The sequence below is a fragment of the Geotrypetes seraphini genome, chromosome 1, assembly GCF_902459505.1.
Source record: "Geotrypetes seraphini chromosome 1, aGeoSer1.1, whole genome shotgun sequence".
In the NCBI taxonomy this organism is placed as follows: Eukaryota; Metazoa; Chordata; class Amphibia; order Gymnophiona; family Dermophiidae; genus Geotrypetes; species Geotrypetes seraphini.
Genome location: NC_047084.1, coordinates 209213263 through 209240740, shown reverse-complemented (window position 1 = coordinate 209240740; position 27478 = coordinate 209213263). Strand labels below are relative to the sequence as shown.

The window sequence follows — 27478 nt, the reverse complement described above, 5'->3', positions numbered from 1 at the left end:
ACTGGCAAACCTTTAATACTTACTACAACAAATACACCCACTCCTTCTGCAAATTGGACACATGCCCACCAAACATCATGAAAACCGCCCCGAGCCTCTTCAAAGCAAACATGATGAGATGGGTTAACTCCCTACTGTCCACAGGAAACTTCCCGCCAGAGCAAGGCCACATTATGATTACCCCTATCATAAAAAACACAAAAGAATCACCAAATTCCCCATCAAACTACAGACCGATTGCAAGCATCCCCTTATTCACCAAAATAGCAGAAGGGATGGTACAAGCTGAGCTCTCCGCATACCTAGAGAAATTCAACATCCTAAGCGACAACCAATCTGGTTTCCGCGCGGATCACAGCACTGAAACCATCATAGCCGCCCTTCTTGACCATCTCCACACACTCTTTAGTCAAGGCTCTAGTGCCTTAATCACACAACTAGATTTGAGCAGTGCCTTTGACCTGGTCGACCACACCATTCTCCTGGAATGCCTGGCACACATTGGCATCTCCAATCAGGTCCTCAACTGGTTTCAGGGGTTCCTAAAAAATAGATCCTACAAGGTACTCAAGAATAACTCTTTCTCATATAGCTGGGACAACATCTGCGGTGTCCCGCAGGGCTCCCCCCTTTCCCCCACTCTGTTCAATATCTACCTGGCCTCCCTAGGTAACCTCCTACATACCCTCAAGCTGAAATTTTTCATCTACGCAGATGACATCACAATAGCCATCCCTCTAACCAGTTTTTCACCAGAATTATTCGAATACATCACAAACATCCTCAACCAGATTGAACTCTGGATGCTATCATTCAGACTGAAACTAAACCCTGATAAAACAAAATTTTTTCTAGCCACCCCCAAAGATAAAATCAGGGACACTACAATTCAACTGAAAGGAATGACTTTCCCCCTCGAACATACCTTAAAAATCTTGGGAGTCACGTTTGACAAAAATTTATCCCTAGAATATCACACCGACCTCATAGTCAAGAAATGCTTCTCGGCACTCTGGAAACTCCGCACTATAAAAAAATACTTCGATGACACCTCGTTCCGCCTTCTAGTGCAAGCCTCCATTCTAAGCATCCTAGACTACTGCAATATTATCTACCTGAACTCCACGAAGAAAATTACCAGGAGACTAAAAATGATCCAGAACACCGCCGTTCACCTCATCTATGGCCTAAAGAAATGGGAACATATCACCCCGTTCTACCACCAACTCCACTGGCTGCCTTTCGAATCCAGAGTGCTCTTCAAGTTCGCATGCTTCTGTTACAAATCGGTAAATGGCTATTCACCAAGATACATCAATCCCCACTTTAACCTCTACTGCTCCTACAAGAAATCCCGCAGAATTCAGCTGTTCGCCTTCCCTTTGCTAAAGCTGTGTCACCTCAAAAGATTCCTAGACAAAACTTTCGCCTTCCAAGCAGCCAAGCTGAACCCATGGCTAGCCCAAATGATACTGGAGGCCCCCACCTACCTCGGCTTTAGAAAACTACTCAAAACCCACCTATTCAGCAAATAAGACCCCTAACCGCCCCCTTCCGGTAATCGCCTGACCTTTGCCCGGCTCAGCTCCTCCTTCTTGATCACTTCTTTCCCCCCTCTCTTCTACTCTCCTCCTTCTTCATCTGCCAAACTCGGCTAATTATGTTTTAAACCTGATATATTGTTGTAAATCTGTATGTCAATGCGGATCCTAACCTAATTGATGTAAACCACCTAGAACTCGTTGGGTATGGCGGTATATAAGAATAAAATTATTATTATTATTATTATTATTCTAAGACAATCCATTTCACTTCTTCCTCTCCCCAGGACGCCTGGCATCTCAACCACTTTAATGTTGTTTTTTACATATAAAGCTACCCCTCCACCTTTCTGACCAGCTTTATCTTTCCTAAATAGGATAATAACCTAGCATATTTGCATAGTCATTGAACCACGTCTCCATGATAGAAACAACATCCAAGTCTACTTGCAAATCATGAACTTTGTTATATACACTGCAAGCATTTGTGGACATAGTTTTCCAGTTACTTGTCTCTCTCGCCATCTGTTTTTCCTTCTACCTTGTCTTCCCATCTACCTTTTTACTGATAAGTGATTTGCTAAGATGGTTTATTTTAATTCTTTCTCCTTTGCTGTCATTCTCTTGCTGTTGGTTTTGGTGTGTGTGTGTGGGGGGGTGATTTCCGGAGTTCATCCACTTCGTTTAGAACCCCCACCTTCTAGTTTAAATGCCTAGAAATATATTGCCTGTACTTCTCCTCAAGGATCTTTTTTTCTGTGTCGGAAAGATGTAGGATGATAAAATAGCCTTTTGTTTTTCCAAGTACTAATCCATCCTCTTTTGTAGCACCTATTTTGTAGCATCCTTCTTTTTGGCACCAAAATTTTAGCCACTTATTGAAGTTTTCTGTATTTTTAGTCCCAGTTAACTGAGAGCTGGTTAACTGAGCCTCTCTACTTTAATTTTATTCATTGCACCTTTACACAGATTTTTGACTGTTTTCTGTCTTTGATTTGTTTGATCATCTTGCATCTTTTTAGCTGTTTTTCAAACAATCCTGTTAAATTTATTTGATCTCCTCTAGGGAATCACAAAACTGCATGTTTTTATTTTTGTTTGTTTTTTTGTATTGGTTTTAAAGAAACAGTCAGATTCGAGAAGTTTCCATGCTTCGAAGTAAAATGGCACAACTGCAAGCTGAATTTGATGTCATGAAAAGGCAGCTTACCACAGAACGCTTTGAACGGTAAGCAATTTTTAATCACTTTTTGATGGGACAAATTTAAAGAATGGGCAGACTGCCTGCAAATGTTATTTGCAAATATTTTAGCAGACATGATTTTTTTCCCCCACAGGATTTTGTTTAGTGTGAAATGTATGCTCTTGACAAAACTTCTACAGTTTCAGTATCATACAAGAAAATAGTATGTGTAATTTGTGTGGAAATGTTTCTTTTCAGAGGTACAGACTGCATAAAATGTTGCGCAAGCCTTAAATTTGACACAGATGAGCATGAAAACTACTTGAAATTTTACTGAGGCTGTATGGATTCTGTCTTTATTTTATTTTATTTATATGTATATGTGGTTAAGGATATCGGTTTGTCCTGGGCAAACCTTCAGCCTCGTGGCCCCTAGCTGATCTCCTCATTTGAAGTTTTGATCATTAAACACAACAATCATTCTATTGCAAAAGGCATATGAGTCTTGACTAGTGGGTTATTCATCTTTAATCATAAGTTCTGCAGAAGGCATCTACATTTTTCGGCTCCTCCTCCTCTACCACTGCTCTGTGTTCTGTGCTCCTCAGTTTCTCCTATATGTAAGTTGAAGGTGTCTTTCTGATATGCTGTTTTCAGTTTATTATTTTCAGGGACACAGTGGAGGGCAGTGTTTGTCTTCCAAAGCCATGCAAACTGAAACTATAATACCAGATTCTGGAGATCTTGGTAATGCCTGCTTTGAGGAATATGATTCAGATCTGTCACCACGCTCTTTCAGTGACTAACCAGATTTTTCTGCTGATGAAGCTTACCAAATTTCATCTGATCCTTCCCCACCTCCTCCTCAGCAAAACTCACCTCCTGAAAGTCTGTTATTCACCAATTTTATCAGACAAATAGAAGAAGCACTTCCTATAATCATGGGAGTCCGAAGCAGAACCTTAAACAGAACTCATGGAAGCTCTAGAATAGTGTTTCTCAACCTGCGGTACGCGTACCCCAGGGGGTACGCGGGCACCTATTAGGGGTACGTGACCTGGCCGCTGCCAGAGATCTCTCCCTGCCTCTCGCCAGGAATTCCTGCCTCCCCCCCACTGAAGTCACCACCGTTGGGATGCCTCCCTGCCTTCGTCTGCACAACCCTCCACCCCTGAAGCCGACCTGGGGGGCTGACATTCTCCATCCCTCTCCCAGCAGAAACTCTGTAGCAAGGACTGACCATGGCCGCGTGTAGCGGCCGGCCCATGAGACTTCCCCCCAACATCAATTATGCAGAGAGAAAGTCCCGGGCCAGCCAGGCAGCCATGGCCAGTCCCTGCTACAGTTTCTGCTGGGGGAGAGATGGAGCGTGTCGTTTTCAGGGGTGGAGGGTTGTGCAGCGGGCATGCATACGGAGGCAGGGATGCATCCCAATAATGGCGGCTTCAGCGGGCGGGGGGGGCGGGGGGGATTCCCAGTGAGAGGCTTCTGTGGACGGGTCGGCTTTGGGGGGTGGGGTGTGCAGCAGGCATGCAGATGGAGGCAGGGAGGTATCCCAACGGCAGCAGCTGAGATTTGAGCCCATGACCTCTGGAAGATGGAAACAGGGCTTTTACCCATTGAGCCACAACAGCTTCCACTAATGATATGATAGCTTAGGGATCTGCTAAGCTATGATCTTGTCAGGTATTTTCATCTTCACATGGCTAGGATCACTAAACTCTCATGGTAGGAACCCCCACAACTGAAAGTAAGTGGCTGTGGCTCAACGGGTAAAAGCCCTATGCTCATTTTCCAGAGGTCATGGGTTCAAATCCCAGCACATATTTTAATTGTGGCATTCTACTTTGCAGGTCACCTTGAGGTCACAATGAGGTCACAATGAGGTCAGCATTGTGCAGCTGCATACCTACATTTGCAATGAAGTAGAAGCCATGCTAAGGTTTATATCTGTTTTTGCAAATGAAGTTATGTATGCAATCTCTCTATTTTTTTCAATGTGCTTTCCTTGCTTTCAGTAATGAGCTGAATGGAGCACTGTTTAGTCAGAAAAAAGGGTAGCTTTTTAGCAAGAAACCTAAAGCTGTGGTTTTTTCATATGCTCTGCTTTAGTTAATGGATGTTTTCCTCTAATTAGCAAATAACATTGCTGTTTATCCACAAAAATAGAAGGTTTTGCATGCAATATATCTGTTTTAATATACCCTGTTTATGTGGCACCTTATTAAATGTATTTTGAGCTTAATAAAGCAAAAATAAAAACCCAGAAACTATTTAGCAGATCGCATTAAGGATGTTCAAACTGTGCCTAAGTTCCATTCATAGAACTCACATCTATCTGAAGCCCAAACTACGCTCAAAATAGATCTCCTTTACAATGCCTATAGGACCTAGTTAAACCTACAGCCTTCTACCCTAATGTTGCTGGTTTGAATCCCAGTCAATCTCTCTGATGAAAGAGAAATAAAACATTAAACAGATCCAACTCCCAGTATCACAATTATAATGAAAAACACCATAAAATCGCCATTCTAATAACATCATAATAATAAAATATTATAACATTAAGGACATTGTTTGGACGTCTAACTCTTGCCTAAAACCTGATTCTCTAAAGGACGTCTCAAAATTTGGACGTCAAAACAGTGCTGAGTGTCGCTGAGCGCGATTCTACAAAGGACGCTTATCTTGGACGTCCAAACTGCACATAACTTTAGATGCACTTTGCAGAATCAGGGCCTTAGTCTTCAATTTACACCTTCTTATCCCATTACTGTTTAGAGAATCATTCTAGGCATGATAGATGGTTCAGCCAAGCAGTTCTAAAAAATTTATTCTCTACTTAAATGCCAACTTCCCTGCAACTCTTTTGGTTTTACCAGACTCATGGTAGTTGTCAGTAGCCCTCTTCTCTGAGGCATGATCCTGGCAGCTTGGAAGTCCCATATGTGAGAATATAATGCCTGCTTGTTCTCAGAGAAGCGAAGTAACTCATCTGTAGCAGGTGTTCTCCGAGGACAGCAGGTATATATTCACACAACCCTCCCACTTCTCCCTAGTTGGCCTCTTAGTATCCAGGGCGGCTGCTATTTACCTGGATACAGGTTCAGGAGAAGTTCCACAAGATGAAAATTCCTCTCTTATGCAGAAGAGAAACTTTTCCACCCTGATGGCTTGTTTTGGACACAAAACACCAAATGCTTCAATAAACAGAATATTCAAGTTTATTTAATAAATGCAAAGTAAATATAAAATTAAAAGTAATTTTGTATCCAAGGAAGGAATGAGAAGATGCGTTACATTCTCCTGTTCCAATTCCTTCAAAAGAAAAATCTGAAAAGCTATACATTTTATCCTGTTCCCTGGCATCACTTTCAGTATTAACATACAATAGCATGGCGTACAGACTATCCAAACACGTACATCCTGTTGACCGTGGTACATTTACAAAAACATATATTTTCAATGTAATTATTCAGTTAACTCTATGTCCTGGACCAAAAGTAAAATACAATGTAAAAGATAGACAATTCACTTGTGCATCAAGTCCAGTAAATGTCAGTATTACTCTTTTTCTCCATATGATTTCTAAATAACTTCTGATCTCTTTGTCCTTTTCAGAAATCAATCATGCCAGTATAGGCCTACAGCTTAATCTATAGAAACAGACATCTGTGTGGTTATTTGTGATTCCATGTACAAGAACAGATTTTCCTGTTTCCCCTGAAAAACTCATTATCTCTGAAGTCATATGTCCTCTTGTATATGGACAATGGCTATTAAATATACCCTTGTTTTAAAAGTCATAAAAAGCACAGTTACTTACCGTAACAGGTGTTATCCAGAGACAGCAGGCAGATAGTCTCAAATGTGGGTGGCGTCATCCACGGAGCCCGGATGCAGACAGCTTCGCAAGCAGACTTGCTTGTAGAACCTCATAAAGTTTGCGACTGCCACACTGCACATGCGTGAGTGCCTTCCCGCCCTACGTAGGGCATGTCTCTCCTCAGTTCAGATAGCTAGCAGAGAAGCCAACCAGGGGAGGTAAGTGGGTTGTGAGAATATCTGCCTGCTGTCCCTAGATAACACCTGTTACGGTAAATAACTGTGCTGTATCCCAGGGCAAGCAGGCAGCATATTTTCACATGTGGGTGACTTCCAAGCTAACCAAAATGGGATAGTGGGAGTGTTGGCAACTTAGGACAATAAATTTTGTAAAACTGTCTGGCCGAAATGGCCATCCTGTCTGGAAAAAGTATCCAGACAATAATGAGAAGTGAATGAATGAACCGAGGACCAAGTGGCAGCGTTGCAGATTTCCTCAATAGGAGTAGATCTGAGGAAAGCTACTGATGCTGCCATGGCTCTGACTCTATGGGCTGTGACTCAACTCTGTAGATGCAGTCCAGCCTGAGCATAGCAGAAAGAGATTCAAGCAGCTAACCAGTTGGAGATAGTGCACTTGGAAATCAGATGTCCCAACTTGTTTGGATCGAAAGAGACAAAAAGTTGAGGTGCAGATCTATGTGGTTGAGTGCGTTGCAAGTAGAAAGCCAAAGCACGCTTATAGTCCAGAGTGTGAAGAGCTGTTTCTCCAGGGTGAGAATGAGGCTTTGGGAAAAAAACTGGAACTACAATAGATTGATTGAGATGAAATTCTGACACCACTTTAGGTAAGAATTTAGGATGAGTACGGAGGACCACCTTGTCATGATGGAATACTGTGAAAGGTGGGTCTGAAACTAAAGCTTGGAGCTTGGTGACCCTGCAAGTGGAGGTGAGAGCAATGGGAAAAACCACTTTCCAAGTGAGATATTTAAGATGAGCCGAATCTATTGGTTCGAAAGGAGGCTTCATCAATTGAGCAAGAACAACATTAAGATCCCAAACCACTGGAGGCATTTTGAGAGGTTGTTTGACATTGAAAAGTCCTTTCATAAATCTGGAAACCAAAGGATGAGCAGAAAGAGGTTTCCCTTCAATAGGCTGATGGAAAGCAGCAATTGCATTGAGATGGACTCGAATGGATGTGGATTTGAGGCCTGATTGAGATAAATGCAACAGATAATCCAAAACTGAAGACAAGGAGATAGATTGAGGCTTCTTGTGATGAATGTTGCACCAAGCAGAAAATCTACTCCATTTCTGATTGTAGCATTGTCTAATGGTAGGCTTCCTAGAAGCCTCTAAAATGTCTTGTACAGTTAGGTTGAGAGGCACCAAGCTGTCAGTTGTAGAAACTGCAGGTTGGGATGAAGTAGAGATCCCTGACTCTGTGTAAGCAGAGAGGGAAATACTGGTAGAAGCAGTGGCTTCCTGCTGCTGAGTTGAAGTAGAAGGGAGTACCAAGGTTTCCTGGGCCACCGAGGAGCTATCAGAGTCATGGTGGCATGTTATTGTTTGAGTTTGAGAAGTGTTTTGAGAATGGAGGGAATGCATAGAGAAATTGATTCGTCCATTCCAGTAGAAAAGCATCTGCCTCCAGTCGGTGAGGAGAGTATATCCTGGAGCAGAACTGAGGCAGTTTGTTGTTGTGGGGAGACATGAAGAGATCGATCTGAAGAGTCCCCCACTGAGAAAAAATGTGATGAAGAGGTGAGGAATTGAGTGTTCATTCGTGAGGAGTCAGACAGTTTTTCTCTCCCTGAATGTAGACAGCTTTGAGGAAGGTGTTGTGAAGAATTGCCCAATCCCACAGCTATAGAGCTTCCTGGCAAAGAGGGAGAGATCCTATTCCTCCTTGCTTGTTGACATAGTACATGGCGACTTGGTTGACTGTCCGAATGAGGACTACCTGGTCATGAAGAAGATGCTGTAAAGCTTTGAGAGCATTGAAATTCACTCTGAGTTCCAACAGATTGATGTGACACTGATGATCTGTGCTGGACCAATGGCCTTGAGTATGGAAACCATCAAGATGAGCCCCCCAAGCGTAGGTCGAAGAATCTGTCGTGAGGACCTTCTGATGAGGGGGTGTTTGAAACAGTAAACCTCTGGAGAGATTGGAAGAGAGCATCCACCAGTGAAGAGACTGTCTCAATGAAGGAGTCACTCTGATGTGTTGAGAGAGTGGGTCGCAAGCCTGTGCCCATTGGGATGCCAGGGTCCACTGAAGAATTCTGAGGTGAAGTCTGGCAAAAGGAGTCACGTGAACTGTAGAAGCCATGTGACCGAGGAGAACCATCATGTGTCTTGCTGAAATTCTAGTCAAGGAAGACACTTTGTGGCAGAGATGAATGAGAGCAGCCTGACGTTGTTGAGGAAGGAATGCTCTGAGTCGGACAGTGTCTAGAACAGCTCCGATGAACTGCAAAGTTTGAGAGGGCTGTAGCTGGGATTTGGGAAAGTTGATTTCAAATCCCAAGCTTTTTAGAAACCACGTAGTCCGTTGGGTCGCTACAATAACCCTTGAGATGTTGAATCCTTGATCAGCCATTCGTCCAGGTATGGGAACATCTGGAGGCCATGGTTCCGCAGAGCTGCTGCCACTACCACTAGGCACTTGGAGATGAAGCCAGGCTGAAAGGTAGCATTCTGTATTGATAATGCAGATTCCCCACCCGAAATCTGAGGAATTGTCGAGAGGCTGGATGAATGGGAATATGAGTGTAAGCCTCTTTGAGATCTAAAGAACAAAACCAATTGTTCTGATCTAGAAGGGGGTATAGAGATGCCAAGTTTCAAGTTTCAAGTTTATTAGATGGCTTGATTAACCGCCTTAAACAAAGTTTCTAAGCGGTGTACATTTAAAAAGTTACATAGATTAGGTAACAAAACAGTCCATACAATTAATAAATAAACTTATTATGCTAAAAATTAACATTGTTAAACACAAGGTAAGGAGGGATGAAATACAATTTGTAAAGTAAAGAGGAGACATCAAAGGAAAATACAAAAGGGTAATAAGACATTTGAGGGGAATAAAATAAACAAAACAATAAGATAAAAGATTAACTTGCAAATGCATCTCTAAAAAGGAAAGTTTTTAACTCGTTTTTAAATTTTACAAACTCTTTCTCCTCCCTTAAAAACATAGGGAGGGCGTTCCATGTCTGCGGTGCCGTACAAGAGAAGATAAATTGTCTCCTTGTATTGATAATTTTTAGAGAGGGAATGGATAAAAGATTTTGTTTGCTAGATCTCAAGGTTCTCTTTGCAGAATAAGGGATAAGTAATCTAAATAAAAATGCTGGGGTCTTATTATATAAAGTTTTAAAAATAATTGTACATAATTTATGAGTAATTCTATGCATAACAGGAAGCCAGTGAGCCTTTTTAAGGAGTGGTGTTACATGATCAAACTTTTTGGATTTAGTTATTAATTTAATTGATGCATTCTGAATAATTTGTAGTCGTTTTATTTCTTGTAAAGCAATTCCTTTAAATAGGGAATTACAATAATCGATTTTAGATATCACCAGAGAATGAATAAGTATATTTAGTGCTTTAGAACAGAGAAATTTAGAAATAGAACGAATTTTCCGCAATCTGTAAAAGGTAGTTTTCACAATGCTACTGATATGGTCATGAAAGTTGAGTTTATTATCAAAGATTACTCCTAAAATTTTTATATTTTTAACTAATTGAAGAGGAACGTTTGAAATTGAAATAGGAGTAACAAGAGAAAAACTATCCTTCCAGGGAAAAAGCATGACATTAGTTTTTTTTAATATTAAGAGCTAGTCTGTTTTTGTCCAGCCAATGATGCACTTGATCTAGTTTCTCATTAATAGTCGAAATTTCATTTATGTTGTTATTAACTAATGGGTGCAATAATTGTATATCATCGGCATAGGCAAAAACATGAAATCCAATGGATTGGCATAGTGTCAATAGTGGAGCCAAAAAAATATTAAAAAGCAAAGGTGAAAGAATAGATCCCTGAGGAACCCCATGTGTAATATGTGAGGGTAAGGATGAAGATTCATTGAAAATAACTGTGGATGTGCGATCCTTAAAGTATGATGTAAACCAAGCTAGAACTTCATCTGTAATCCCCACAGAATGAAGTCTATCAAGGAGTAATTGGTGATCAATCGTATCAGCATCCAAAATTTCTCTCTGACCAGAAATTTGTTGAGGGCTCTGAGGTCCAAAATAGGTTGCAGATCGCCCGTCTTCTTTGGAAATAGGAAGTAATGGGAGTAAAACCCCCCTGCTCTGCTGTTTCAGAGGAACCTCCTCGATGGTATGAAGATGAAGCAGAACTTGAGTTTCCTGAAGAAGAAGGGCGGTCTCGGATGGATTGCAAGAATACTGTTTTGGAGGCAGATTTGGAGGAACCTGAATAAAATGAAGAGAGTATCCTTCCCTGATGATGGATTGTACCCAGTAATGTGATGTAATGATTTCCCAGCGGTGGTAAAAATTATGGAGACGACCTCCAATGGGAAGGGGAGAGGACAAGAGGCAGAACAATGGAGGTATGCTCTCGTAAATGGTCAAAAAGGCTGAGAGGCCTTAGGCGCAGCAGGAGTCTGAGGTTTCTGCTACCTCTGCTGCTGTTGTGGTTATTTCTTAGGAGGTGCTCTTGTATAAGGAGCTGCTCTCTGTGGGAAATGCCTTTGATAAGATGGAAGAGGTCTGAAGTCTTTAGGCTTAGGACGAGTGATGGAAGCAAACGATTTTTCATGTTCAGACTATCGTTTAGTAGCGGCCTCGATGGAGTCATCAAACAATTCATTGCCTTGACAAGGAATGTTGGCCATACGATCTTGAAGATTAGGGTCCACGTCTATAGTGCAGAGCCAGGCAAACCTAAGCATTGCTACTGAAAAGGCAGCAACCCTTGAGGAAAGCTCAAATGCATCATAGGAAGATTGAAGGAGATGCATGCAGAGTTGAGTCAGAGTGATGATTGTCTGCTGAAAACCTGGAAGACGATGTTGAGGAATATATTTGAAATATTCAGGCAGTGTGTCAACCAAATGATTGAAATAAGAAATGAAAACAAAGTTGTAATTCAAAATTCTAATTGCCATGAGAGAATTTTGATACAACCGGCAATCAAACTTGTCCATGGCCCTGCTCTCTCTCTTCCAGGAGGGACAGTGGCATAAACTTTGGCAGGATTGGTCTTTTTTAGAGAAGACTCCACAAGAAGGGGACTGATGGGATAACTGAGATTTCTCGAAGCCCTTGCAGTGGACCATCCTGTATTGAGACTCCAGCTTTCCTGGGACAGCAGGAATGGAATAAGGTGTCTCAAGGTTTCTTTTGAAGATTTGACAAAGAAGTCTATTAATGGGTAATTTGAGCAACTCAACAGGAGGATGAGACATTTCTTCTAAATACTCCTGAGAGTACTTAGAATCAGACTCCAAAGTAATATTGAGTTCCTTACTCATTTGACGAAGGAAAGAAGAAAAAGATATCTGCTCCAAAGAAGGTTGACCTCAAGGAGAAGAATATATATTTGTTTGATTTATGATCTTTAAAATGGAACTTTCTTTGGGCATTTTCTTAAAGACAAGTAAAATAAAACAATAAAATGACTGTTTTCCCAGTTAAAAGGAATATCTGAACTTGCACATCCTCCTTCAAGGTAAAACATTCAATGGTTATTTTTTTAGTTTCTATGGTGGTGTTTTGACTGTAGCTGTTCTTTGCTGCCTACCCCCCCCCCCCCAAAAAAAAAAAAATAAAACCCCAAAAAACCCCATCAACAATGGTCCTAGGCCAGGGGTGGGAAACGAGGGCCGCAATCCAGTTGGATTTTTAGGATTTCCCCAATGAATATGCATGAGAGCCATTTGCATACAATGGAGGCAGTGCATGCAAATAGATCTCATGCATATTCATTGGGGAAATCCTGAAAACCTAACTGTATTTAGGCCCTCATTGCCCACTCCTGGCTCATCATCTAGTCTGCTCTGAGGAGGAAGGAGCAATGAAATTCACATAGTACATCTGTATCTACAGATAATTTTGAGCAATTAAAAATTTTTCTTTAATAAGTTAAATTCAAGTTTCAGTGTTTTATTTTTGAACCAGTAAGTCTGAAACGAGCACAAAATTTGTGCATTTTTCACTGCAGCCCTAAATCTAGAATGTTGCATTTTTGCAGGCTTTGATTAGTTTGATTTATTATTGCAGCTGTAATGTTCATATTCAGTTTTTAACAAAATAACTGTCTGGCAGAGAGCGTGCTGTTCAGGAGTTGCGTCGACATGGCCTTTCTACATCATCTATGCGTACCTCATCTCCAATTTGTTCAGCATTGAGATCACCAACATTATCCCCAGAACGTTCAATCTTAAGATCAACTGATCGAGGAACAGACAAATCATCAGACAAATCATCAGAAAAGTAAGTATTTCAACATGAAGTTCAAGTCATCCAGATGTTTAGGCGTAGATGTGTTTTTGGTATACAAGCCAATGTGAGTGACAGAATGATTTAGCCTTGTCTAGAACTCCTGATTCTTATATAATCTTTTTGTTTTGTTTTTATGTTAGCATATTTTTATCAACTCTCATCCAAAAGTATTTGCAATTCAAATGACTATAACATTGGTGTGAGGCTCAGGCTATCTGGGTTTTAGATCAAATATATGCATCTATATCATTGTGATTTTGTAAAAAAAAAGTGGTGATGAGTAGCCTAATGGTTAGTGCAGTGGGCTAAAAAACTGGGGAACTGGGTTTGATTCCCATTGTAGCTTCTTGTGACCCTAGGCAAGTTACTTAACCCTCCATTGCCCCAGATACAAGACTTAGATTGTGAGCCCACTAGGAACAGAAAAGTACTTGCATATAATATATATAAACCACTATGGTTGTACTCACAGAAAGGTGGCATATCAAATGCGTGGCCCTTTACCCTTTCTATGATCTGCAGTATGTGTGTGTTGATTCAGAGAATATTTCTAGATTTTACTGCTTTTTTCTTCAAGGACAAACAGGATAAGGCAGGGGTGAGCAACCTGCAGCCCACCATTTAATTTTATGTAACCCATAAGATCATGGGACGTTTCCACATTAAACAACATTCTAGTGCAACGTGTCTAATGGTCCTGAACTCTAGGGTCATGCATCTGAACCTGCAAGTCAGGAAAAATCACAGCACTGAAACGGTGGTCGCAGCACTAGTAACATACAGTAAAGAACTACTAAGCAAGGGTCACGGTGCAATCATAATCCAATTTGACCTAAGCAGTGCATTTGACTTAGTAGACTTCAATTAAAATGTCCAAGATATTCAGTGATTTTGGATTTAGCAGCCCAGTTCTCTCCTGGTCCCAAGGCTTCCTAACCACTCAACACTACACTGTACATAAGGATGGTAAACTTTGATAGCTGGCACCCTCCCAGCAGGGTCCTCCAAGGATCCCTACTTTCACCATCAGTTTCAACCTCCTAATGCAATCAACCTCCTAATGTAATCAACCTCCTAATGCAACCAACCTAGATCTCACACAAATAAAACATTTCACCTATGCAGACGACATAACGATCATACTACCTGTAACGGCTGCATTAGTCCATACCCTCAGCACTGTCAAGAAATGTGTCCATGTCATAGAAAACTGGTCTTCAACCCACCGCCTCAAACTAAATAAGAACAAAACCAAATTCCTTTGGCTAGGACTCTCAGAAGAACAAAAATGATAAAAGGAATGAGTCGATTTCCCTATGAAGAGAGGCTAAAGCAGCTAGGGCTCTTTAGCTTGGAGAAGAGACAGCTCAGGGGTGATATGATAGAGGTCTATAAAATAATGAGTGGAAACTACTAGGACTAGGGGACATGCAATGAAGCTACTAAGTAGTAGATTTAAAACAAACCAGAGAAAATATTTCTTCACACAATGTAAATAAATTCTGGAGTTCGTTGCCGGAGAATGTGGTAAAATCAGTTAGCTTAACGGGATTTTAAAAACGTTTGGATAATTTCCTAAAAGAGAAGTCCATAGGCCATTATTGAAATGGCTTTGAAAAATCCACTGCTTATTTCAAATAGCGATTTAAGAAACTATCTGCAAAGGTTTATCTTTAAGAAAATTTTCTAACTGGACTGTGTCAAGAAACACATATTTATCACTTGCATATGAAATAAGGCACTTGCAAGGAAATTTTAAGAAGGAGGTACCCACTGCTTAAGTCTTAGGCTTGAGCAATATAAACTGCTTCCTCTTTGAGTCTGCTTAGACAAATCAGGAAAAATTAACACTCATTGGCGGCAAAACAGAGTTTGTTTTTTTAATAAAATATAACTTCAAAATAGCTTGTTTCAGAGAGGGAATACAAGATGGCGGTAGCCCCGGGACGGCGTCTCTAACTGCTATCTATAGAGAAGTCCATTTTGATTCCTAAAAACTCTAATGCTGCATTTGAAACATAAGGGGTCGATCTGGACTGATTCCCCTGCACTCCGGACTTCAACCCCCACTCAACATTCCATTCTGGACTTTGCTGTCGTACCTGGGAGTTCCAGACCAAATGTCGGAGGGATGTCTGGCGTTTCCTTGAGTAGAAGAGGACCCGAGGTATCGGACTGGGAGATTTCTCTCTCCCCTCCGACTGCTGTGCCTCCACCATGCCCAGACTTTCCTGCAGCTGAGTTGGAGCCCAGTAAACTTTCTCTCACGAGGGAGACCCCAATTGCAGAGGCAGAAGCAGTCGAAGTCTCGGTTGAACAACGAGATCTAGAAGAGAAGGTAGCAATCTCCACTCCAGTGAGATCATCTCCGGTGGTTACATTAGAGAGCTTTTGGAATACTCTCTTGAAGCTTAACTCTTCTGTTGACAAATCTTCCCAGGCGCTAATAACGCTTGTGAGTACTGTTAATTCTTTATCTGAAAAATTTGAAGGAACTAAGCAGCAATTAACCTCAGAGGTTAAGCAGGTGAAAGAAAAAGTAGAAGATCTCCAATCTTTATCCTCAAAATTGGTTAAAGACAAAATTCTTCTTAACAGAAAAATAGAACAATTGAAAACTATAATCGAAGGCTTAATGCTCGTTTGTTAAATTTTCCAAAATCATTAGGAGTGACCCCCATGGAAATGTTTAAAAAATTTCTGATTGAAACTTTCAACTATTCCGCTGACTATTCCACCAGTCAATCTTGTTTGCTATATTTCTCTTATAAAAAAAGGACAAGGGAGCCACACCGGATGAAGATGTCCAGAATCCATCAGAAGCTGTTTTGGATCTTACAGATTTTCTTGAGACTTCAATAACTGAGATCTCAGAGCGTGCCACGTTAATTGTTTCCTTTGTTTTTGAGCAGGACATGTCTGCTTTACTTAGGCAATATTTCCATAATCTTCAAGTTCTATTCTTGGGGAAAAAAGTTTGGATCTACCCAGACATTACCAGACAGACGCAAGAGCACAGGAAATTATTTCTTGCTATGAGAGTTGAAGTGGTAAAACTGGGTGAGATTTTTCTTTTGGCTTACCCCTGTAAGTGTATTATAAAGTATTTGGCGACAAAATATGTGTTTTTTTCACCTGAACAACTATGTGCCTTTATAGATATGAAGAAATTGTCGACAGGGGGAGTTTAGTGTTTACAACACAGTAATGTAAAAGGTTGGAATTTTCAGTGAACCCAATATCTGTATGTTTTCTTTAGAGGGTTCTCTTCACCATTTTCTGATTCCTTTCCCTGGGGGGCTCTATTTATTTTTGCTATCTATGTTTAAATATACCTCATTTTTGACTTTTCTATCTGTATTTCTTTTGCAAGAGTTTTCTTGTATATTATTTCTAAACTCAATAAATAAATAACAAAATAGCTTGTTTCTCTAGCTCTGTTTTGAAAGCTACCAAGAGTGTAGCACGTTTTGTAATTGTGTCCTTAGATGACTCAAGAAACCAAGACAAATCCAAGCTATCTTCTAGTTCTCCCTTTTGCCTTTCATTCCTTTTTGTCTTGGTTTCTTGTCTTTTATACTAATTCCCCCTGTCGTCACCTGTTAAGTTTTAACTTTGATTTTTATGTATGTATGATGTTGATAAATTTTATTACTGTACACCGCTCAGAAGTCTGATGAGCAGTATAAGAAATTTTAAATAAACTTGGATCTACCACCTCCTTAGAAGCCCTCAGAACGTAATGGAGGTTATCAGGCTCAAAGGGGTATCCACATTAGCATATTGCAATATCTCCCTCATATACATTCTTACTAGCTCTAATGGAGGTAGGTAATGTGTGATAGGGAAATTTAGAAAATGAAGGTTCTTGGCTCTCATATAGTTCTCCATTCTTTCCATCTTAACATGCTATCTTTAATATTAGAAGTAGCAGTACTCTGTAAATTACCCACAGATTTATCCAATTTATCTAATTTATTTCCTAGCTCTGTTATTCGATTTTCATGCTCATCCATTTTAACTGTAGTATCAGAGGAGAACTGACACAATTTCAGAACTGTATTTTGTAATGAAGACTCAGTTCTATTAACAGTTAGCCATACATCATTTAAAGTGATAACTTTATCTTTAGGTAGATCATTAAGACTGGCTTCACAACCATTTGTACAGAAAAACCTTTTGTTCCCTCCTCACCAGTTTGATCTAAAACATTAAGTCCAGTTAAATCAAAAGTTTGTAAGGAAGAGATTACATCCTCAATCTTAGAGGGTGTCTCTACTCTTCCAACAAAACTTGATGGCTGGGCAGGTGGTGACGGTTCCCCAGAAGAGAGGGAGGCAGACTGTATACCTAAAGTTACCTGCTCTTCCATCCGTGGTAAAAAAGGAACCATAAGATGCCGATCCATTGGATCCATACCTGATGTTGATAAATTAATTTTCACCTTTCTTTTACCCATGATGGTAGGGATTGACTCTGGCCCACTCCCAGCTCTTCATGAGCTCAAAAGGGGAGCCCCTTTGGACTCGTAGCCCCGGGCTCATGACCACGGGCCGTGTACCATGGTCTGATGGACTTTTAAAGGAATCCGCAAGGACCCCTCTCCTGCACGCTGGCAAGCGTTGGCTGCTGCGGGGGCTGCCTGCCCAGATGAAAAAACTGTGCTGCTTGCAGCACCGGTGGCTCACATTCTGTTCTTTTTAACATTTTTATAAACAATATTGCTGAAGGGCTGTCAGGTAAGGTTTGCCTTTTTGCAGATGATACCAAAATCTACAATAGAGTAGACATCCAGGATGGTATGAATAACATGAAGAAAGACCTGGCAAAGCTTGAAGAATGGTCTGAAATTTTCGGGATTGGCCGTTTTTGCAGCGTCAGATCCTTTGCTTTGGCTGGCCAATTTAGGCCTGTGCGCATCATCGGCCTGGAGGAGCCGGTCGGGGCGGTGCTCCCATGCGCAGTGGATGATCGGCCATTTTTCGAACGTGGATTCTGGGGAAGGACGGCGGCGGCGGCGGCAAACTTACAGGAAGGGAGGCTTTATCCTTCAGACGGCAAGAGCCGCCGCAGCCGACAGGCTCCACGTCGCCGCGCGCATGCGCACTCCTACCTGCGGGTCCCTACAGCTCACGGAAAACGGGAGCACGCAGGTGGGAGTGCGCATGCGCACTTAGGACTTTATTATATTAGATTGTTGCTGTTTTGCATTTCTTGATATGAGCAGATTAGACTTATTTGTCAGGGAGTGTCTCTGTACCCCTCTCTCTTGTCTTTGTCCTCTACAGATGTTCAGGCTGCTTTACGACTAACTGATTCAGGAGGGGCCAGTGCTGAGGTGAAAGAGGTGAAGCTAAAGTCTCTGAAATTTGAAGCTTCCTACAAAGTCCTGGCGGGTATACAGAATTAACCCAATCATCCCAGAATAATATGTGGATTTACAAGAAAGAAGATTAGCAAAGGAGGAAAAATCCAGAGTCTGTTATTGAGAAAGACAGGGGGGAAGCCCACTGTTTGCCCTGGATCGGTAGCATGGAATGTTGCTACTTTTTGGGTTTTGTCCAGGTACTAGAGACCGGGATTGGCCACCGTGAGAACGGGCTACTGGGCTTGATGGACCATTGGTCTGACCCAGTAAGGATATCCTTATGTTTCATTCTCCTAGCCTCACCTTCTCACCTCTCAACTACCTCTCTCTAACCCTTTTCCCATAAATTTATGTTTAAAAATTAATTCCATAAAACTGAGGCCTAATTAAGATTTTTTACTTATTCAGTTTATCACAAAATGTAATGTAATTCATTACATACTAAAAATAATTTTTCATAATCTTTTATTACTCTAGATGTGTCAGTTTCAAGGAATAGAGATGCAACTTCTCTCCTGAGATAAAAGGAAGCAGTAATTCATTTAACATCTTGTTGAAAATAGTAGATTCTTGAAAACCAAAGGAATTTTTGCCACAAATTCTACCTCTGTCAAACGTTCTGTTTCCCTTTTTAAAGAAGATCATATTTAAAAGAAAAAAAAACTCTTGATGTGGCACCACATGTCTGTAAAGTGTGAATTCTGCTGTACCTGCCAATCCATCATGAGGCTGAAAATATTTGTAACCTATAAGGAAAATATTTTGGCACAAGAAGGAAAATTGGTTTTTATAACTTTTATATGATCATGATGCGCAGTGTTTTATCACTACACTGATGTAATTATTAAGTTGTATCAAACACACTTGTAAATTGATCACTTGCATTTGTCATAATGCTGTTATATATGTTTTTTTGCTTACAGTTGTGTCATGCACAAGATTGTTCACAAATTACGGTCTAATGTGGTTTAACAATGGCAATTTAAGTTCATTGGAAACCAGTGAAAACCTGTAAAAATGTTTGTTCTATTAATACAATATTACCAATGAAAAATTTAGAAGTTTGTATATTATGCATTGAGCAAGATTCTAGTTTTTATGTAATAATATAAATATTTTCAAATTGTCTGGTAATGTTTTTCTTTAGTATTGTAAAGAAATAGTAAAATCTGTTGCATTTGATCTAAGACCAAGTATTAAAAATGTTAATGTGAGTATTCAGTATTATAGTACTAATTTATGTGAATGGCTTCTCACCTTATCTGGACATGGCTTTGATGGAAGAATATACAAATGTATGCAAGCCAGTAATGTAAATACATAGCCTAAAACTAAACAAATGTAATTAAATCTATTGCAAAATAAAACAGTTAATATACTTGAAACTGAAACAAATCAAATTGATTTGGTGTATAATATAAATTTTGATAAGAGGCTAACTAACCCTCCCCCCCTCCATTTTTTACAAAACCATAGCGTGGTTTTTAGCATCAGCCGCGGCGGTAACAGCTTCAACACTCGTAGGAATTCTATGAGTGTTGGACCTGTTACCGCCGCTGCCGGCGCTAAATACCACTCTGCGGTTTTGTAAAAGGGGGGGAGGGTAAATGTCTTCCTGAGGAGCCTGTTGTAAGATGCTCTAATGAGCATCGTTTAAGGTGTAAAAAAAAGAAGGCCACAAGGGAGCAAGTAGAAGAAGCTTTTCTCTGAATTGGCAAATCTGTGCTTAACTAGTAAATGAATGTTGATGAATTCTGCTGTTGCTTCCATCCATTGTGTTCATGTAAGCTATATTATTTACATATATGATATTTTCATGAACAGCTAATATAGGACCGCTTTTATCAAACCACATTAGGGGGGTTATCACCAGCCACTGCGGTAAAAGCTCCAACGCTCATAGGAATTTTATGAGCATCGGAGCTTTTACCACAGCGGCTGGCAATTAAAAAAAAAATCCCTAATGCAGCTTGATAAAAGGGGGCCATAATACCTGTAAAATAACCATTTTCAGTAATCTAATTAAAAACTGTAAAGCACAATTTGCTTGCTTACAGAGATTTGTTTTGCTAATTTTCTAAACATATTTAATCTAAATCCAGAGCAAATATTACAAGTATAGGATGGCATATACTGTACATTAATTTTGAAAGGTTGACAGATATCTATATTCAGCCTATTTTTATAAAGATATATAGCAGCCATACAATGCATAAACAGATACTGCTGTTTAACATTTCTGTTCTGTGAGTAGGGCAGGGGTATTGAAGAGGAAACAAGAAAAGTACTGTACCTGTACAGTTAGATTCCTTATTTAAAAAGATCATATTTTATCTTATTACATATACATATATTTGTCTCCTGCTTTCTGATATGGTTTTGTTTTTCTTAAACTAGTGTGGTGAAAAACTGTGAATAACAGCTCTTGGCATGGCACTATATTGGAACAATTGAATTTTCCCCAACAATATTATATTAATTTGCTCTTGGCAAAATCAACTTCATGATAAATTGCATAAGGGGAATAAGCATGTAAATTGTATTTTGGAATGATGTTATACTAACCTGTTCAGAGACTTGTTACGGGTGCTCTAAATATTCAATTTAAAATTATGATATCTGATCTTTAGGTAAGTAGATAAACTGTACTATACATTCATTCTACTTACTGAATTTCTCTTTTCTTCAAATAGTAAAATCAGTTCTTTTATAACATTTTGTATGTAATCACATGCTAAATATTTTGTATTGTAAAAATGTGAATATGGTGTTAAAAAATTTGTATCATTTAACTGTAAGTTTGTGAATTTGGACAGTCATTTATGATCATTTATCCTTAACATGTTCTTTTATATTTATTTTTTTTTTAATATTTTATTTATTGCAAGCCATATCATTAAAGGAAAATATACCTGCTCTCTTCTGGTGTCTTAATTTGTATTTTAGTATAAAGCATTAAAGGGTCCTTTTATTAAGACATGCTAACCGATTTAGCACGTGCTAAATGCTAAGGCATCCATTATATTCTATGGGCGCCTTAACATTTAGCGCATGCTAAATCAGCACACCTTAATAAAAGGACCCCAAAATATATATTGCTTTTTTATTATTATTCACTTAGGGTCCTATGTAGAAACCCTACATTAGCGCACAGCTTCCTAACACAAGGATAATGCCAAAGGTTGCACCCCAGTGCCCCATGGACAAAATGTGCATTAACATTGGAGCACAAACAATGCATGTGCATATGGGTCTACATTAGTAACAGCTATATCTTGCGCACAATTTAGCACCTAGAGTTGTAGGTGCATAAATCTGCATATGTGCCGGAATGTTACCCAGTGCATAAAAGTTTTACAATACCAATGTTTGTGCATAGGATATCATTCCCTCAACCAACAAGTATTAGTTCCCAAATATCTAATATTTTATCTATAAACTTCAGCAATGCCTCTCACTGGCTGTTATATTTATGACCAGCGAAACTCATGCATCTCCATCATAGGTCCCAAAATATCATTCCAGTACATTAGCAGATGTATGTATGTGCATTCGGATGGTGATAGTTTTTTTTGTGCAACACTTATGCTCTTTCTACCAGTACACTTCCTACATACTCCTAAAAGAAGTTGCAGATTATTCTCACAGTAAATGGAAGGAACAGGCATAAAATCATCAATAATGCTACCACAGAAGTACTGAGCTAACATTGTATGTCTCTACAAACCTGGCATTAAAGCTCCTGTATTATGCTCGGCCTTTTGGTCTAATGCACACTTCTCTGAATCTGCACTGTATAACCAAATGTTTTATTACCATAGATTTAAATGATCTGTGTGCTAGGCTGCACATAGTTCATGTGCAAAATCTGTTATTGCATAGGTCACTCACAAAATTTTTGTGATAGAACTTAGTGCACTTTTGTTCATCAGCCTTATAGTCTTTCCGCCTTTCCATGCCAATCAAGTTCTGATTGGCAAGTAGTCTTTTACTCAAGTCTTGTACTCCAGAATTCCCAATAACTATAAGCCATCTCAATAATGGGCGCTTTAGGAAATTATCCAAACCTTTTTTAAACACGGCAAACTGCTTTCCCATATTCTCCCTCAATGAATTCCAGAGTTTAATTACACATTGAGTGAAGAAATATTTTCTACGGTTTATTTTAAATCTACTACTAAGTAGCTTCATCACATGCCCTCTAGTCCTGTTATTTTTGGAAAGAGTAAACAAGTGATTCAAATATGCCCTTTTTACTCCATTCAGTATTTTATAGACCTCTATCATATCTTCCCTGATCCATCTCTTTTCCAACCTGAAGTTACTGAATTCTTTTCTGTCACAGAATATGATTTTCACAATTCAGAAGATTGTGTCAAATTTGGCATCTCACTCTGGCCAATTGTCTTAAATGACGCCTTTTTTTACCAAATCAAATATATCGTACAACTCTATAGTTTATTATTTTACTCACAATCTACTGTTCTTGTCACAAATCCAAATTTCACTCAAACTTTCACTCAAAATTTGTTTTACTCTTTAAATATCTCATTTTCTCTCAAGCTTTAAACATTTATGTCAGTTAATGACAAATTAAATAAATTATATATATTTTTTTCTCCCACACAAGCACACATCCAAACTATTTCTGTTAAGCCCAACCGTCTTCCTTCTCTCAAACACAGGTTCTTATGCAGCCAGTCAAATTTGAGCTTTCATAAACTGCTGTGTGCAGCTTCTTTGAATATACTGTAGCATTGTTCTATGGAGAGAAAACCCATTAAATTATTATATTAAAACCCCTCATTTTTCAATAAAAACCCTCTAAGGGCTCCTTTTACAAAGCTGCTGCTGTGGTAATTGTTCCAACTCCATAGGGATTTAATGGACACTGATGTGTTTGCCGCATGGCAGCCACTACCATGGCTTTGTAAAAGAGGGAGTACATCATGTTACAAGAATGTAATCATATCCATGCTTAATGTAAAAATTCTGGATTTTAAAACACATTTTAACCCCAAATAGGACAATAACCATTTCCAGTGTTTTGCAAATACATAACAGAGGTTAGCATTCACCTCTGCCACCTATCTACACCTTCAAACTTCTTCTTTTAAAAAAAAAAAAAAAAATCTTGCCATGCTCAATATGCTTTAAATAATTTTTAACAGAAAGTATTAGTACCAGTCTCCTTTTGCCCTAAAGGACATGCACAAAAAATCATTCTGAAATTGGCATTTCTGTGGGATTTCTGACAACCCCCCCCCCCCAAGAACTCCTGTGAGTCTCTGAGCTCCTTCTTGGTGGAAAATATGTGTTTTGGCATGTGTGACAACACAATCATGCCATACATGTCATTACTGCAGCCTGCTGAAGACCCTAAACTAAACTAAATCTTAGGTTTGTATACCGCGCCATCTCCGCAAGCACAGAGCTCGGCACGGTTTACAGAAGTTAAGAGGAAAGGAACTACAATGAAGGGATAAAGGAGAGGAACTAAGAAGATAGAGAGGGACCGGATGCTAGAGAACGGGAGGTAATTAGATTTTTGAAAAGAGCCAAGTTTTCAAGTGTTTGCGGAAGGATTGGAAGGAGCTTGAATTTCTGAGCGGGGGTGAGAGGTTGTTCCAGAGTTCTATGGTTCTAAAGGGGAGGGATGTTCCAAGTTTTCCTGCGCGGGATATACCTTTAATAGAGGGGAAAGACAGTTTCAGTTTTTGTGAGGGTCTAGTGGGGTGTTGAGGAGTTCCAAAAGAGTGGGATAACGGGAGGAAGGACGCCATGTAGGATCTTGAAGGCTAAGCAGGCACATTTATAGAGGACTCTGGAGTATACTGGGAGCCAGTGAAGCTTGGAGAGGAGTGGGGAGACGTGATCGAACTTGCCTTTTGTGAAAATAAGCTTGGCCGCGGCGTTCTGAATTAGTTGAAGTCTATGGAGGTTTTTCTTAGTTAGGCTTATGTAGATGGAGTTACAGTAGTCCAGTCTAGAGAGGATGATAGATTGAACGAGGACGGCGAAGTGAGAATGATGAAAGCAGGATCTCACTCTCCTCAGCATATGAAGGCTAAAGAAGCATTTTTTTACCAAGGAGTTGAGGTGATCATTGAAGGAGAGAGAGGAGTCTATGACGATGCCTAGGACTTTGCTTGAAAACTCAAGCTGAAGAGTGGGGCCAGATGGTAGTGGGATGGAGGTGGGTAAATGATCTAAAATTGGGCCGAGCCAAAGTAGTTTTGTTTTGGACTCATTCAGTTTCATTTGTACAGATTGGGCCCAGGATTGGAGATTCGTTATACATGTGGATATGTTATCAGCAAGGTTAGAGAGGTTCGAGTCGGTCTCGAGGAGGATGAGGATATCATCAGCGTAGGAGTAGAGAGTTTCTAGGGGGGATAGATGGAGGAGTTTCAAAGAGGACATGTAGATGTTGAAAAGGATAGGGGAGAGGGGTGAGCCTTGCGGGACTCCACATTTCGGCTTCCAGGGGGGGGAAGAGGTACCGTTTGTGTTAACGGTGTAGGAGCGGAAGCGTAGGAATTTCGAGAACCAATCTAGGACTGTGGAGCTTATGCCTATTTCGGAGAGTTGGAAGATTAGGATGTCGTGGTGGACGACATCGAAGGCTGCGGAGAGGTCGAATTGTAGGAGAACAGCAATTTTGTTGCGAGAATGGAGGTGTTGCACCTTAGAGATTAGTGAGGCCAAGAGGGATTCGGTGCTAAAGTTGGGTCTGAAACCGAATTGGTGGGGTAGGAGAATAGAGAATCTTTCTAGGTAGGATGAGAGTTGGGTGGATATGATGGATTCTAATAACTTGGTTAGGAGAGGGATATTTGCTATAGGGCGGTAATTTGATGGCATGGAGGGGTCAAGTTCGGCCTTTTTCAGTAGAGGAGTCAATGAAATGTGTCCCATGTTGGGGGAGAAAAGGCCCGATGTTAGGGCAGAGTTTATGAGTTCGGTGAGGGAAGCGATGGCCTGTGTAGGGATATTCTCGAATAGATAGGAGGGGAAAGGATCCAGAGTGCACTTGCAGGTTTTTAGTTTGAGGCAGAGTTTGGAGACTTGCGATTCGGAAACAGGCTCGAAGACGGTCCAAGATCTGTCGGCGGGAATGGGGGTGGATATAGGTAAGGTAGGGTTGAGGTCAGTAGAGGTCAGGGAATTGTAGAAGACTGTGGGTGGGAAGGAGGATCTTAGGGTGGTAACCTTTTCATTAAAGAAATTTGTGAGGGCATCGGCTGATAGAGACGGTGGGAGCAAGGATGGGTCTTTTTTTGTAGTTAGGGAGCGCCAGATGTTGAACAGCGCACTGATCTGATTGTTGGATCTAGAGATCTTGTCTCCGAAGAAGTTCTTCCTGGCTTTTTTTAGTGTAGAATTGTAAAGTTTAATATTGACCCTCCAGGTATGTCTATCAGAGGGGGATTTAGATTTTTTCCATTTGCGCTCTAGAGCGCGACATTTCTGTTTCATTTCTCTGTGAAGAGGTAAGTACCAGACCCCTCACTGCCTGGGTCTTTCCTGACCGGAACCATCTTTAAATATATTTATTTTTTGTCTCCCCAGCTCCCTCCAGTCCCTATTTGGCCTTTCTCCAACACCAGGCCATCTTTGGGCCTCCATGCAAGCAGAGCCCATGACATCATTGCCCTGCATATGTGGACATCTCCCAGACCCAGCTCTGAACTTGAACAGAGCCAGGGCCTTTTCTGTAATTCAGTTCATATTGCGAGACATCGAACAAATATACTTAAACTTAAGAGTTCAAAATGTCGCAGTACACTTGATCGTTGATTTGAAAAAATCAGATCATATTACATTTTACTACAGAGAACATTGGCTTCTGTTTGAGGCTCGTGTGTTATTCAAACTGGGCACTGTGTGCTATAAAGTCTTACACAGGCACCGGAGTATTTACTAGAATTATTTACTTTGTTTACACCAAACCATTCTTTATGCAACTCTACTCTATTTGTCTTCCCCCAAGCTTAAGGTTGTACTCAAAAGAGATTCCAGCAGGGTCTGCTTGCTTATCAGGCAGCGAGCAGGGACGGGGAGTTATGCTCTTTTTTCACAATGTTCCTATTTTTTCATAATGTTCCTATTTACATTTTAGAAAACTACTAAAATCAATATTATTTACAAAATTTCTAGAGCACTAATACGATTTTATGACAAGTTTTGTAGATCACTGGAAATGGCCAGTTTTTATCATTTTGTGAACCGCATTGATCCGTAAGGTTTTGCGGTCTAGAAATGTAAATGTAATGTCAACACCTCCCTGTCTGAAATGAACCTCTATTGGCTCAGAATTGGAGCCAGCACCTATGTTCAGCATGTTGGGACCATGGATCACATGGCTCCCAACTGTGGGCACCTCCAGAGACCTCCTCACTGATGCTGGACTCCTGAGGTTTAAAAAAACAAAACAATTATTTAACCACAGGGTTACATAGTAAATGACAGCAGATAAAGATCTGAACAGTCCATCCAGTCTGCCCATTAGTTACATGCATTAAGAACATAAGAATTACTGATGCTGGGTCAGACCAGTGGTCCATCGTGGCCCTTAGGTTTAAGACCAGTGCCCTAACTGAGACTAGCCTTACCTGCATACGTTCCGGTTCAGCAGGAACTTGTCTTTATCTTGAATCCCTGGAGGGTGTTTTCCCCTATAATAGCCTCCGGAAGAGCGTTCCAGTTTTCTACCACTCTCTGGGTGAAGAACTTCCTTACGTTTGTATGGAATCTATCCTCTTTTAACTTTAGTGAGTGCTCTCTTGTTCTCTCTACCTTGTTGAGGGTGAACAACCTGTCTTTATCTACTAAGTCTATTCCCTTCATTATCTTGAATGTTTTGATCATGTCTCCTCTCAATCTCCTCTTTTCAAGGGAGAAGAGGCCCAGTTTCTCTAATCTCTCACTGTATGGCAACTCCTCCAGCCCCTTAACCATTTTAGTCGCTGGTCTCTGGACCCTTTCGAGTAGTGCTGTGTCCTTCTTCATGTACGGCGACCAGTTATGGATGCAGTATTCCAGGTGAGGGCGTACCATGGCCCGCTA

At 40.3% G+C, this 27478-nt stretch overlaps 1 protein-coding gene across 4 annotated transcripts in view; it reads left to right on the top strand.

The window, feature by feature from the left end:
- The window catches only part of CEP135 (centrosomal protein 135), a 307612-nt gene extending 286295 nt beyond the window's left edge, over window positions 1-21317 (top strand). For 2 of the 4 annotated variants that reach the window (XM_033944776.1, XM_033944765.1), the window contains exons 24-26: window positions 2665-2769; window positions 12865-13032; window positions 18330-18536. In XM_033944776.1, coding sequence (XP_033800667.1) covers window positions 2665-2769; window positions 12865-13032; window positions 18330-18357 — 301 coding nt within the window. In that variant the 3' untranslated portion in view covers window positions 18358-18536. Of the gene's footprint in view, window positions 1-2664; window positions 2770-12864; window positions 13033-17508; window positions 18041-18329; window positions 18537-18886 lie in introns of those variants that run through there. The other 2 variants (XM_033944786.1, XM_033944795.1) reach the window with 2 other exon arrangements.
- The last annotated feature ends 6161 nt before the right edge of the window (window positions 21318-27478 follow it).